General features: G+C 38.5%; 1 protein-coding gene across 5 annotated transcripts in view; it reads right to left on the bottom strand.

Moving 5' to 3' along the window:
* The window catches only part of MATN2 (matrilin 2), a 69895-nt gene that overhangs the window by 42499 nt on the left and 11466 nt on the right, over positions 1–15930 (bottom strand). For all 5 annotated transcript variants that reach the window (XM_058833241.1, XM_058833237.1, XM_058833240.1 and 2 more), the window contains exon 3: positions 2056–2625. In XM_058833241.1, the coding sequence (XP_058689224.1) occupies positions 2056–2625 (570 nt within the window). The remainder of the gene's footprint in view (positions 1–2055; positions 2626–15930) is intronic.

Raw genomic sequence — 15930 nt, 5'->3', positions numbered from 1 at the left:
TACCTTGCTGACTAGTAATAAAAAGGGGTCCTTGGCTTCAACTGGTGTTTCTGATGTGCCCAAATCTTTAGCAGTCTGGGGCAGAAACCGTAGGGAACCTCTGACTTAACAGAATGGAACACATTCAGTTTACAGGGGTTCTTCTGATAAGGTCCTGGTACTGGTAGTAGTACTGGGTACTTAGTAGTCTCCCCTATCCAGTACTGAGTAGCAGTTAATTTGGCTTACTTTTTGTTTTCCCCACAGAGCTTCACAATTTGGCCATGGTTTTGTCTTGTCATCATAGGAACCATGAGGATACATTCTGACAGACATAAGGGTGATTCAGACACAAAGACAGATCAGGGGCCAAGGTCTTTTCCCACAGCACAAAGCCCAGCAGACAGCATTCGGGATAACTTGACCAGAGGGGTGCCTTCAATTGCTTTAGCAAAGAAACAAGGTGTCCAGATGTTCCACTCAGCTACAATGATACTGACTCTGGGTCCACACCTGGAAGGACTTGAACTAACCACATTTCCTGGAGGAGTGAGTGGAAGCAGAGGCTATGATTGCTCTCTTGAAATTCAGTAAGCTGAATGCTGCTTCACAATCAAGAGCAAATAAAATGTTTTGGATACTACCTGCAATTTAATACCTTATGTTGAAATCCATATGAATCTAACAGCTTAAACCCTCTGTTGAATCTGGGTCTGAGTTTTTAAACACATCTTAGGATCTCACTTTGAATTCTCAGCACAGCAAATCCTGTAGAGGCATTCCCTGGGAGCAAGAGGCAACTGCTATCCTTGTCACCTCCACAGTCCTCCATCAGCAGTGGGGTGGTAGCTTTACTGAGGAACATGTGTTTGATTAAAAGTGAGCTAAAAAATTAATAAATTTATTGGAAACTGCCCAGTCAGAAAAAAAAATCCAACCAAGTAAAGGGTATTGGTACTGGATTTGTTTCTAAAACACAATCTAAAAAATCAGCATTTGCTCTGCATTCCATTTAAACTCCGAATCCATGATTAGTTTACTCTTTCTTGGCTTTTAAATATATCCTCCTACGCCAGCTAATAATACAGCAAGGAAGAAATGGGAAAAAATCTATTATCTGATGAATGTCTGTGTTGGTGTTTTGTGCTGAGGCAGTTCAGCTGCTCTTTGAAACAATTTTGGAAAAGATAAAGCAAGGAAAATTCTCCAGACTATCCTTACAATAAGCTGCAGCTCTTTTCTGGCAAAAGCATCCCACGACATGAGTGACCATTTAATCTCACCACGCATTCTTTTTCTGGATTCTAATGAAAATGAATCAGCTTAATGTCAAATTTATATGAAATACTTTCATATTTATCTCAGGAAAAAATAAAAAACTCTACTAAGTATGCAGATTCAAATAAAATTAATTACAAATGCCATGATATTTGCAACAGATAATTCCTTACCAGGGAATTATAGATGGCAGTAATATCTCTGTTTTAAGTTAATACCTATTAAAATATTTACTGTATGAATGAATAATATCACTGTAACGGCTTTTCCTAACTTCATGTATTTAGAATAGATGGCATACATCTACATGGTTTCACTTCCAGTCACAAGGCATATACAGAAATGATTCTTTGCATAGAATTAATATGCAAGCTTTGGAAGAGAAATCCATGGACTCTCAAGAATACTTAAATAACTGAAAGACAGTTGAGCAGTTTAAAGTTTCACTACTAAGGGAGATCACATTTAAAATGAAGAGATGAAAAAAATTATCTAATATTCAAATATCAGAGATCATAAATTTATTGCTATTATGCAATAAACAGGAAAATCATGATATGTATGTTTTCCTAGCTGCTTATGACCATGAGCAATTAAATCACATTTTATGGCACTTAACAGTAACACGAGTTTTCCCCACATGTGACAGCTGCTCTGGATGTTGTTTGGCTAATCTCCCTTCAATACATACGTTCTAACAGATGAGGTTTCATGTAAAAAAAAAAAGTTTAATTATAATGCGTATTATTTCTGTTTCACTTTCATCTGTGTATTCAAATCTATAGATAATAATCTTACCACAAAGTTTAGTCTGGAAGGCAGAGGTCAGTGTTTCAATCTGACTGAAGTTAGCAACCAGAAACACATGTTCTTCATGTGGTTCACTCCCAATGGACTTCAGAGTGTTCATATCCACTCTTCCCACTCCAATGGCAAAAATTAGGATTCCTGAGTTACGTGCTTTAGCAGCAATCTCTGCCACAGGATCCTGAGGCCTCCCATCTGTCACTATCATGATAATTCGGGGCACATTCTGCCTCAGAGGTCGAGCCCCCTCTGTCTCTGTAAATGCAATGTTCACAGCATACTGCAGAGCCAGTCCAGTCATGGTGCCGGTGGCCAGGTGCATCATTCTCTTCACTGCTCTTTCGATATCCTGCTTCCGCCTGAAGGTCTTCAGTGAAAACTCCTGTTTGACCGTGCTGCCGTACTGAATCAGACCCACGCGCGTGGCATCAGGGCTGATGTCCAGAAACTGCAAGATGGTCAAAATGAACTCCTTCACTTTTTCAAAGTCATAATGGCGCACACTGCGAGAGCTGTCAATGATGAAAACAAGGTCCAGACGTTTGTTGTTGCAAGTGTTTTCTAAAAGGAAAATGCAAACAAAAATACTTTACCATTTCAAAAGGTGAATAGGTTCAGGTTTACTGTCTAGAACACTCTGACAAGTGCTGTGAAAATTCAGGAAAAAGAGAAGATACCACAATTAAGACTACTTGGGCAATATAAATTTGTTCTCTAGTAAATAACAAAAACTCCCTGATAGTTGATCATTATACGTATTTTTGTGTGTGTGTGTTTGTGTGAGTTAAGTGCCCAGAATGGTTAATGGTAGTGGAATGGCGAGACAGAATCACACAACCAGAGAGTAGCTTGTGTTGGAAAGGACAATAAATATCATGTAGCTCAACCCCCCTGCAGTGAGCAAGGACACCTTCCACTACTAGACCATGTTGCTCAAAGCCCCATCCAACCTGGCCTTAAACACTGCCAGGGATGGGACATCACAACTTATCTGGGAAACCTGTTCAAATAAAGAATTTCTTCCCTATATCTAATCTAAACCTGGCCTCTTTTAGTTTATTGTTGGTTCATTACTTCTTGTCCTACCACTACATGCCCTTGTCAAATGTCACTCTTCAGGTTACTTGGTATTGTGTCATCGTTGAGATTTTTACCTCATTCCCCATGCAGGGTGGAAATCCTCTCTGAATGACAGTTTACTATTTAAGTGGGCTGCACTGTGATGCTTTCTGTGGCAGGGCCTTCAAATTTAGAAATCTAATACTGTGACAAGTCAGGGGGATATAAGTGAAAGAAATACAAGTCAAAAGCATCTGTTAATTGCACTGACTGGTAAGAGATGTGAAGGGACTGGTTTGTCAAGGAAGTTGGCAGTAAGCAGCACTTTGTATGTACAAAGTACTGTTCTCAATGACGTCAACTGCAGCTGTGAGTGCTCAGCAGTTCTACAAAACAAATGTCATGATTTCAAACATGTAATTAATACCCATCTGGGGAAAGTTTCATGCATTGGACTAGCTCAGCATCACAGACAACTTCTATGGTTGCATTGGAGAGAAAATCCTGTTGTCTACAGTGGCACTCCACTCAGCCCAAAAAAACACTCTTACTGAGCACCCCCTGAAATCTATGTCAGCCGTCAGAAGCCTTTTTTTCTAGAAGTCACTGAAGCAGAAATATTACAGACAGAGTATGTCTATATTTGGCAATGGCACAGATGGGCAGGCCAAGCTATTACTGATAGCAGGAGAAGTGAAGGCTGGTTGCCTTCTAGGCATCCTACGAGGTTTCTGGGACCCTGGGTGTGTCCTCTGGTTTCTGCTCACCATCCTTTTCTGAAAGAATATGACAAATAAGAGACACATGCATGAGGTGCATGATGAGAATGGATAGGGACTGACCATTCACAGGAAACCAGCACATGGCAGGCTTGAGGCAAGCCTGCCAGATGAGCTCAGACTTGATACAGAAGGAGACAGCATATGGAAAAAGATTAAAAATACTTTGATGGGATGCTGATGAAAAGAAATCAATAGAGGTTTAACATGTATACTAAAGACTCCTCCAAAATAGGAAATCCCTGAGTCACAAAAGCATTGAAGTTCAGGGGATAACTACAGGTGTTTTTCTTGTCCTTAAACTATTCCACATGCATCTACTTTTGACCTCTGTCAGAGACAGAATATAGCTTTAGATAGACTTCAATCATTATGTCTGCTCATCTACTTAAATTCCTATGGCTATGAATAAACCTGTGTTGTTAGTTGTGTTTGTATGCCTGCCTTGAAAGATTAAAGATGGCAAGAATGCTCATTAGACTGCAGTGGCACCCTCATTTTACTAAGATGAGACACCCCTAATCAGTAGTTTCCCATAGTGCCAAACCCAATTCAATTCCCAGTGCACCGTCATCCATTTTGTGCAGTGAATGAAGCAAATGTTTGGTGGAAAAGTAGTGTCTGACTGTATAATCAAAGGTCATGTCACACTGCACTAGTACAAGTGGGCCAATCAAGGACTCAATTGGAAAAATGTCTGTCTGCAGACTGTCCTTTAAACAAGTTCACTTGTGACTGCTGACGAACACTCATCATGCACTTCTGCCAAGGCAGGGGGTGAGAAAGATGCCTGTTTTCACTCGTTAACTCAGAAGCCTCTTTCATAGACTACCAAGAACATTTTTTGGCATAGAATAAAAATGCTGTCTAATGACAATAAAAATGACTGCCTGGATTTATTCATGTGCAGTCTACAGTACAGCTTTATTCATAAGCGTAGGAATATGCTTGGGTTGCTTATTCTTTCAAAATCAGAGCAGGTTGAATATAAGCCAAGCTGAGCAGAAACAAAACTCCAGTTCTAATGGAATACAGATATCTTGACGTAACTATTTTCCACCTTATTATCTTCATTATAATTATATATATATATAAAATTACAAATTTTCTTTACTAATACAACATGAATTATTCCAGCAATACAAAGATAATGCTAAGTTATTATTTGTGGGAGCAGAGCAATAGTAAAGGAGGATAATTACAGAAAAAAAAATGCTAAGAATATGTGTGTGCGTATGAAAGGAAGGACAGACAAGGCAGAAGGGTAAAATGGCTGCTATTTTATTTCCCTTAAAACACTTCAGCCTGGTTTCACTAAAGGTAAATCATGCTTGACCAGCCTGATTGCCTTCTATGATGAAATAACAGCAATAACAGCCTGAATGGATGAGGGGGGAGCATGGGATATTGTCTACTTTGACTTCAGCAAAGCTTTCTCTCACAAGCTCCTCACAGGCAAATTCAGGAAGTGTGGGCTGGGTGAGTGGACAGAGAGGTGGACTGATTTGCTGAACAGCAGATCCCAGAGTCCTAATCAGTGGGACAGCTGGAGGCCTATCACTAGTGGCATCTACCAAGGTTCAGTCCTGGGCCCAGCATTGTTTAACTTTTCACCAATAACTTGGATGAAGGGGCAGAGGCCTCCTCAGCAAGTTCCCCAACAGCACAAAGCTGGGAGGAGTGGTCGACACCCCAGAGTGTTGTGCAGCCCTTCAGAAGGACCTCGACAGGCTGGAGAGATGGGCAGAGAAGAACCATCTGAAATTCAACAAAGGCAAGTACAGGGTCCTTGGTCCTGTAATAACCCCAGGCACCAGCACAGTATCCTGCTGGAAGCAGCTCTGCAGAGAAGGACCTGGGGGTCCTGGAGGACAACAAAATGTCCATGAGCTGGCACCATGTTCTTGTGGCCAAGAAGGCCTAAGGTATCCTTGAGTGGCCTAGGAAGAGCATTGCCAGGAGGTGATCCTGCCCCTCTGCTCAGCCCTAGAGAGGCCACATCTGGAATGCTCTGTCCAGTTCTGAGCTCCCCAGTACAAGAGAGACATGGAGCTGCTGGAGTGAGTCCAGAGGAGGGCTACAAAGATGATGAGGGGACTTGTGCATCTCATGAGGAAAGGCTGAGAGAGTTGTGCCTGTTCAGCCTCAAGAGGAGGCATCTGGGAGGGGACCTCATCAACATCTCTCAGTCTCTGAAGGGAGGGTGTCAAGAGGATGCACCAGGCTCTTCTCAGTGGTGCCAAGCAATAGAACAAGAGGCAATGGGGCAGAGAATGACGCAAAGGAAGTTCCACCTAAACATGAAGAAAAACTTCTTTACTGTGCAGATTCACTGGAACAGGCTGCCCAGAGAGGTGGTGGAGTCTCCCCCACTGGAGATATTAAAGAACCACCTGGATATAATCCTGTGCTATGTGCTCTGGGATGGCCCTGTATGAGCAAGGAGGTTGGACCAGACAACCCACTGTGCTCCCTTCCAATCTGAGCCATGTTGTGATTCTCTGAAAACAAGGCAAAACTACAGCCATGGTGTTTAATCCTTTTAATTGGAATATAAAGATTTAGATCCCAGTATAAAGAGACTCATTTGTCTATTTTAAAGTCTGGAAGGAATCTTGGTGGGAAAAAGCTTGGAGAGCGTTGGTGGATAGTAGTACCAGAAACACATTCAATACTGTGCTGAATTACTTTAGAAATTACTTTAGAAAAATCTATTCATCTGAATGAAACACAGTGTATTTCAAAACTACTTTGATCATCAAAGTTCTATCTATAGAAATACCAAACATTTCCGAATTAAGATGTATTTAAAGTCTTTGTCTTCTGATTTGGTATGATTTTTTTTTAAAACTCTGTAATTATTAAAGTTGATTTAACTTGGGCTCAGTGAAAAATAATACATAACTCTTCTACAGATAAAAAATCCAGCTTGGTGGTATTTTGAGGAGTGACAATCAGTAGTAATGACTAACAGATCTAAACACTCATCCCCTCAGATAAATTTTCAGTGATAGCTTTTCAGCAGCTACATGCTTCTCCATTTGTCCTGTAAACTATAATCTCTTCCTCTGACCAAATCTCATTTTGAACAGTGAACTTTCACACAACTTTGGCAAACATCTTCATAACTAAAAGTAATTCCCTTTCACTTTTATGAAAATTGACATACTCATTGAAAAGAGCTACTCATCCATAAACCTACTTCTAAGTCAGCAGAGGTCTTGTATTGCAAACACAAAGTTAAAAAAATCCCTCAGTGTGGGTTGCATTATCCAAAGGGAAAGCCAGGAGAGGCAAGACAAAGACAGATCAGAAGGAAAGATCAAGTCAGTAGTAAATATGTTCTCCTTCTCTACTCAATACCCACTTTCTAAATGGCAGTTACAGTGATGCCACCTTTGGAAAACTAACAATGCAAGGAAATTTCAGTTCTACTGGGAAGAATCCAGCTGGGATCCAATTACTGAGAGATACATAAAACAAAGCTTAAAATAATATTGAGCACCTTAATTTCCTTTAAAGCTGAAAATTCTGTTAAATCATTTTATCTGATGACAGCAGGTTTCCTTCTATTCCTTTCTCAAAGCAAATTATGCTCAGCCTGTTTTGGCTTTAACTAAGCTCATACTACTTTGATTTTGCTCACCCCCACAGGATCTGTGTCTGAGAACATGTTTGTATCCTCTCATTTTTTTCACTAATGCTTCATTCCCTTAAAACAACTAAAGTAGCATTAGGGAGCTTTCTTGGGCATTTGAACTGACCCTTCTAGGCTGTTAAACCATTAGAACAGTTCCCAATACTGTTGTCTGAGTACAATTCACATTTTCTCACACAGTCCTAAGGCATGATATGGGAAGTAGCGTGAGCCAGGGCTCCATCCTTCGTGGATGGGACTGGTCTGTGAGCTCAGGTTATTCCTCAGCACAGAAGCAGACTACGTTGTACTACTGGTCTCAGTACCAAAAAGCAGTCTAAGGTGCCAGCTGAGCTCAGAGGCCAGCTGGCTCCACCCACAGTGTTAAACTCACCGTCCTGCTCAAACAGAGTGGCTGTATGCAAGAGGCCTCCTGGGAGCAATCCCTGTGGAGATTATTCTCTACCTTCTGAACCATGCATGGTGATTCCTGGTCACTATGGGCCAGAGACTGCTCCAGCCATTTAACAGCAACAACAATGGTGGAGTTCCAATGCCCAAGAACTGTTTCATTTCCTGAAACATTTCCATCTGGGGATATTCAAACTGAACACATTCGAAGGACACAAGTTTTAGATGGTGATTTTTCAAATGTTTTCACATGTTGGCTGTCTTGGAAAAACTGCTCCTTTAAAAATGAATTAATTATTTTCCAGTTTTGTCCTACGTCTTTATGACTCCTTAATACTTTTTTCTTTTTTTTTATTTTTTTTAATCCAGATATTACTTATTTGGTTATGTAGGCCTTTATCCTAATAGATGAGAGTGGATAAATGTTAAAGAAGGATATTGTTGCATGCAAAGCAAAAGGAGGTTAATTCAATTTGGTAAACACTACAGCAAAGTTTGGACATTGAAAAAGTAATTTATAACAAGTAAATATTAGCTCCATGAAGATGGTGTCATAGATAATGACAATTCAAGCAAACAGGAAGGATTAAATCAGTTAAGAAAAAATGAGATCATAGAATAATTATTGCCTGAGCAGACTTTAATAGTAATTTTAGTATTTTGTGTTTCTTAGCTCACTCCCCAGTAATGTATATACAAAAATTACATGTTCTGTGACACTGTCAGCTGTAGCACCAAATTTATTTTTCAATTTTATCTTTGAGTAACAGAACAAGTCTTCACTCAAAATTAAATAAAAGGGGGAGAAAACTATTCTCCCTGTTAGCATATTTTACAACTTCTTCCTAAATGTCTCTACTTTCTTTACTATTTTATTAATTAATTTTCCCTCAAGCCCTCAATATTACTTGCCCATCTTCCTTTTACAATTTCTTTCATTATAAATCTCTGCATAACTCCTATGAAATTTGTTAAAAGATGTATGAACTTGCCAGGTGTCAAATATTTTTTTATTGAAGTGCAGAATTCTGGTTTTCCCTAGCTAAATATCCAGCCAGATTGTATTTGACAATGTTCTCAGATAATTCCAAAAGATTTCCTAGGTCATCAAGAAGGTTTAATCTTCTTATCATAAAATTATACAAGTAAAGAACAGCCAAATTTCCAATTAATTCATAAACATACCAAGAGCAAAATACTTTGGGAAACACATTTTGTGATTGTTGAAAAAAATAAATGAAGAAGTGCAGTTATTCTAAGCACTTCTTGTCTCTACTGAGACATTTTGAGCAAGTTAGCTCCCATTCTTTTTGGGTTTTTTTCACTTTAATCGAAAGATGAGCAAAGTATGGTGTGGTACATTTCAGATATAGTCATACCTAGCTCCTGAAGCAAACATTAGAAACTGCTCAGTACTCCCTTTCATGCCACACATACATGCTGCACTTGGTTCTGCAGGTGACACCACGTCTTCCCGGCTCTGGGACAGGCCATGGATCCAAGACCTGCCTGAACTCTCTGGCCCCATTCTTGCTCTGAATCTTTCCCCAGACACACAGGCCTATGGCCCTAACCCAAACATTTATTATGAGTTTGGCAGCTCACCCATTTTTCTTTATAAATTTCTTCATCTGGGAACAATCTCTAAATGGAGCACAGCCTCCAGACATTTTTTTATTGCCTCTGACAAAATCTTTTCTGAACTTCCAAAACTTCTGGGAGAACTGTACAGCAGGAGGCTCTTGTCCAGAGATTTCCATTTCCTTCTACATGCAAATGCTTCATTATTAGTCACTGCAGGGGGGTTTATTACTTTGTTCTCATTTCACCTCACTATTTCTTATTCCTTCCCTGTCATGCTTTTCAAAATAACAGGGTTATTATTAACACTAATCTCTAAATCCAGACTCCCAGAACTTACTCCTAGTATTTCTTCATTTCTTTACCAATACTTCTGGTATGAAGCCAAAGTATGGTGCAGGAATAGTCTCAAGTTTCTTAGTTCTTTCTTCATATTTCAGCTGTTCTGAGACAGAAACTGCTTGGTCTCCTGACAGGAGTCAAACCTGCTCCCATGGTCAGGAGGCCCAGGGAGCAGGTTGTTTTCCCTGCAGCCAGTGGAACACCTGGACAGAAAAAGCATCCTGATATCCCCATGCACAAGACAACATGAAAATCTACCCACCACTTCGTGATAGAAACAAATGTTATATGCTCTCAGCTAAGGACAGTTTACACCCATGAGAGATGAGGAATTTATTTTCTGAGCCACAATGGGGAAACTCGTGGTACACACAGTAATGCTACTTTGTATCCTGTTCCCACAAGCAGTCTGGAAGCACTTTTGAGTGTCTTTTCCTGCACTCGCCTGTAAAACATCAAATCACAACCAACATGAAAAAGGCGATTGTATGGGAGAAGATATCTTTGTATCTTTCTCCTTGAGGATCTGAGACTCCTATCTTGCCTGAGCTACTTAGGGCGCTGTTGGAAGGACAGAGAAATCAGAGAAAGAATAGATACAGAAAGTAAACAATTGTTAGCAGCAGCATAGAAAATCTAGAGAAAAAATGTGACCTTACTGAGTTTGTGGTGTCCTGCTTCCAGGACATTAGCTTAACATTTTAAAAACTCCTATCCATACTTATTTTTTTAAGTTTCCCATGTCTTTGTTTATGGGGAAAGCTGTTAGCAACCTCAACATTACTCATTGATCAGCTGACCTGAAACCACATATTTCTATCTATTGGTAACTGTCTAAGTATTAGATTCTTTTCCAGAACAAATTCAGAAACAGCATGAGGGGATAGTGCTGTGTACCACTCCCTCCTGTCTCCCAAACCATGTGGGACATCATGTCCACTGGTGAACCAGAAGCTCTTCCACTCCAGCAGTACTTAAATAAGATGATGTCTTCAAGATTCCAAAGCAATTTAAGGTATGTTGTCTTCATCCACAATAGTACCTGATTACCCACTCATGCCTATAAAATGAGATGTTCCTTAAGTCATGCTAATGTTGTTTCCATTATTTTCAAATTAATTTTGCACATACGTACTTTTTTAATTAAGAAGGCATAGCGCTCAAAAGGAAGTCAAAACCAGCACACTGCTGAATATCAGCGTTCTTTCTTTTGGCCTGATTTTTTTTCAAGACATAATACACAGAGGAGGCTTTGAGCTCCTTGAGAATATACTCATAGCAAACAGTTTTTTTACTTACAGTAATTTTCCTCACTGAATTATTGTCAAAGCAAACTCTTTTTCAAACAGAAATGGTATTTCACAGTAATTTGTGGGGGTTCTAACAAACTCAGAAATACAAAGATCATTTGATGTTTAGTTCATGACTCAGTTTTTTCTGTAACAGCAGATATTCCTTCATCCTGTGGAAAAATTACAAATTGCCTTAAAAAAAAGGAAAAAGAAGAAAAAAAAAAAAGGGGGGGGGCAAATTAAAAGAATGAGAAAACAAAAAGAAAGAAGGGAAGAAGGAGGAAAGAGGGAAAAGTCTTTGTTGGAGGAAATACACATCAAAGAAATACAATACAATTTCTTTTGATGGTGAAAATTGAATTATATTTCATAAAACTTAAATTACAGAAATACCCCATAGCTGGCTTAAAAGTGAATGTGATTTTAATACATGAAAATTAATAATGAATACTAAATAAAGAATTGGCAAGCAGACTGTTGTTCTGTGGTTAAAAAACACTAGCACAGACCAAAATCCAAACTTTCTGATCTCCATGATAATTGGCTGCAGATGAGCATACTCAGATTAGGACATAAATCCCTGAGGCCTGTCACAGTCCCAGCTAGCCCTCATGGCTCATTAGCCAGGGCTGTTTAAGGGATAACAGCTGCTTCAGGAACAACTGCCTGGCCAGGGATATGGTTGCTGATCAGATCTCTCTTCTCAGACTCCAGGACCTCTGTGAGGGGCTGGGGAGGCACAACCTCAGCACAAACCAGGCTACCAAGCCTCAAAGCCACAGAGAGAGGGTGTGCTACTGTGCATAAACTCCAGAATCTGAAAAAGTGGCTACTGTGGGGGAGAGGCCAACAACTGAGAGATTAGGATGAAAGTTGAAGTTTTGAGAGTTGGCATAAAGTTCATGGGTGACCTCTCTGCTATTGAAACAAGCACTACTGGGAAGCAAAACAACACCATTGCTAATATTGCCTTGAGGCACAAAGATTGCAGTATGTATCTATACATCTCAGAAGGAAGAAACATGTGATTTTGCAAGCTGTAAACTGCTTTGCTTGCTCTCTCTCCAAACATATGTTTATATTTATATGGCAACTTCATGTTTTGAATAGAAAGCTGATAGGTAAATAAATGGATAGGTATTTGATTACCCTGTATCCTTACATAAGTTTGGCTAAAGTTGTGCTTGTATTTTAACTAACTATGGGGTAATTCAAAAGATGAAATTTGCAACCAGTTCCTACCTTCATCTGCTGCATGGGAGAATTTTCATCTCCCCGAGTACTGTATCAGTTCAGTATGTCTAATACATGATGTAGTTTCTGTGATATAATTCTCATTTCAATTGCAGTACTTCAGTTACAATAATTCTACTTTCTGACAGGATTATGTCTGAGGACATAAAACTTGGCAGGGTTACATTTATGTGAAGAAATAATACATTCAGGTATACACTGAGGTTATGAATTAGTTTCTTACAGCAGAAAGCATCCCACATTGGCTCAACAGTCCATATTAGCAGAATTTAGAGATTCCTGGTCAGCTCTTACTGTATAAATATACAATGAATTAAAGCAAAACTAAACAGGAATCTTATCTGTGCTCCACAGAAGCATCATTAGTTGGGTTCCCTTTTGTCACATACTTTCTCCTCTAATTTGCTGCTAAAATAACAGAATTATTAACCTGATAATGTCTTAAGCCCTAAAGTTAAATACACTCAAGTTTAAGAACTGGGTTGGGTATAAGAATCTTTGGATTCATTTTAACTGGCTGTACCAAGCGACTCAAACTTAGTGAGTGTTCCATGTAGCTCCTATTACTTCACTTCATATTATTAGTGGAATTATACATATACAAGCAAGAGACAAACCATTGTATATTTTGTTGCAAAATATAATTTAATGCAGACAGGGGCACTTGCATTTTGCAGTAGCTTCCACTGAACTGGAGCCAAGTACATTTCCTTCTTGGCCTCCTTTCCCCTCTGTTTTAATTTTGTGCAGTATCAGTTAATTTTTGTTGTTTCTTCTGGTACCATGTAATATCTAAAGGAATGCCCCCTAAATTAGTTTTTCTCCTTACATAGTTATTTTCAAAATCATGTAGCTGCATGTTTCATATTCCTAAGGAAAAAAAAAATGTTACTGCTTAGAACAGTGTTCTACATCTTTCACTATAATCACTACTTGCTTTCATGCATTCACTTCAGATCTTTCCAAAAAAGTATAACTATGTGATATGAAATACGTGCCCAGTTTACAAGAACACAGTTCATCAAGAAAAAAAGAAAACACAAATACTTGTTGGGTTTTCTTTTTTACAATGTGAGAATTTTGATTTGCTTTATTTTATAATAAATTATTAAGATGCAGTAGGGCCTAAGTCCCAAATCTGCTTCAGAAAAAAACCCCACAACTTCAAACACCAAAAAGGCACTACATCCTCTAAGGACTGGACACATATTGCTTCTAGAAAGCAACATGAAACCTGCTCAAGGGTGCTATGGACCTCTCACAGACCTAGCAAACATGGTATGGAAATCACCTCTATGGACAACTGACCCTGCTCTTCATCAGACTGTTCAGGTGCAGAAGTCCATTTCATTATATCTGAAAGGAATCAGCTAATCTAACAGACATAATTTTATCTTTATAACCATGTAGCAGGTATATCACTGCTTTTCTTTAGAAAAAAAACACAAAGTATTGTTTTCTTTTCACGAATCAGGATAAGCCAAATTTGATCCAAACTCTGGATCAAAGTACTGATGAAGGGAAAAAGAAGGCAAAATTTAGTTCATATGTCAGATAGGGGGAAAGGTGACTCTTATCTATTACAGAAAAGAGAAACTGACCATCCTATTTATTTCTGTTGCTTCACAAGATCTTGCACAACTATGGAAACAGTTCTTTACAACATAAATACACCTGCATGAAAACAGCATCTTCCAGCAATATAATACAAATTCTTTTATTACCTGAAATGCATGCATATCTAATATGCTGCAAGAAAGACTTAAGAAAATGTTAAAAGTTAATTAATTTGTCACAATTGACAATTTTTTAATATGGGAATACTCAATGTTTAATAAAAGAAAAACCTGCAAAGCAGTTTGGCTTTCAAGGGCCACATAGTGAGAGCTCCAAAAACTCTATTTTTGATAAATCCTTGAACAAAATATTTCAGCTCTTTCACAGAAATTACTAGCTATAATAATAATAATAATTTTAAACAGCAATAAGCAATGCAAAGACCTGTCAAATTAAAACAACGTGCATTGAGATTTAGTTGAAAAATTGAGGCATAAGAAAAATATGTATCTTTTCATACAGCTCATTCCTTCAGAAGACTTCGTTAAAATATAGGTAATTACACCTAACAAGACTATTAAGAAATCTCTGAAGTATTAGTGCATGGCTGATGAAAAATTAAATCCTACTGGATCCATCCTGGGTCTCAAAGTACTTTTCTCTCTACATGGACAATCCTACAGAATTTTTCACCCATTCCATTTTACTTATTTAACTTGTCAGTCTCCTTGAACAATTACTTTTACTTCTCTACTTGGACACTACTGGTATTTTACCAGTAATTAGTTATCACAGCAGTACATTTTGTTTTAAAAATGGTGAAAATAAGAAAAAAGGAATAAAATTATTTTAATACTGTTATACTTACATAGCATAAACATTGATTTTAGTCCTGAAAAAGGACTTCCATCCAAAAAAGTTGAACCCCCAACCTTAATTTTTATTACTTTTCCAGGTATCTGTTGGTTCTTTGCAGCTATTTTGCTCCATTTTGCCTGCCAAGCAAGTCTTTACACAACAGCAGCAATTGTCATCACCACCACTACTTATAATATGCATACTATATAGAATGTGACAATCTAATCCCTGTTAAGTTGCTGGAATTCTGGAGTAATTTTATAAGTCTATTACTTGATGTCACTGAGATAATGTTTTGGCCCTGCTCTTCCTCATGCCATTTGAGGAACACTCAACTTTCCAGCACAGTGGCACTTTACACATTCTGTTCTTTACAGAGAGGCATGTTTTTACCATGCTGCTGTTTCTGTACGTTGCTACACATAAGCTGGTGACCTAATTTCTTGAAACATAATGCAAGACCCAAGAGCGTGGCTCCAAACTGCCACGTACTTTTATGGGCTGGATCAGAGAACGTTCCAAGTTTTTTGCATCATTTAATGTCTTGAAAAAGTTCCTTTAGACAGAACTGTTTGCATCCTGCACATGCCAAACTGAATAGGGATCCAGTGGTTTTCAAATGCAGGGACCAGAAATCTCTTGGCTTTTGAAAAAATAAATAATTTAATCTACACATTTTTATTTATACTGAGTGCTAAACCCATCATATATTTTCCACTATTTAAATTTGAAAGAGAGGCTATAAAAGGAATTTTAAAAATCTCAGGGAAAATGGCAATGGAGAAATGTGGCACTTCCAGTTTCTCCTCATAACACCTAGCCTTTGCACTCGTTTTCTAGAGGGATGGGCAGTTTATTTCTTAAGGTAATAAGCTCACTTAGGATATTTGCTAGGAACCCTAAAAGGTTTGGGAAGAACTGATATATAATAACATTTTAGAATTTAGGATTTTAGAAAGTTTGAGGTTCTTGTTAAGTAAGATGTAAATGTGGGTATTCATCTTTATTGTTCTATATCCATGTTTTTTGTGAGTTAGGTCTCCAGAGCTGTGGTTTTTAGCTTTCAGTGGCAGAACCCCAAGTGTTTCAGGACCGT

The sequence above is a fragment of the Poecile atricapillus genome, chromosome 2 (genome assembly GCF_030490865.1).
Source record: "Poecile atricapillus isolate bPoeAtr1 chromosome 2, bPoeAtr1.hap1, whole genome shotgun sequence".
Classification (NCBI taxonomy): domain Eukaryota; kingdom Metazoa; phylum Chordata; class Aves; order Passeriformes; family Paridae; genus Poecile; species Poecile atricapillus.
The sequence above is the reverse complement of the archived record's forward strand: the minus strand, read 5'-3'. Positions and strand labels throughout refer to the sequence as shown.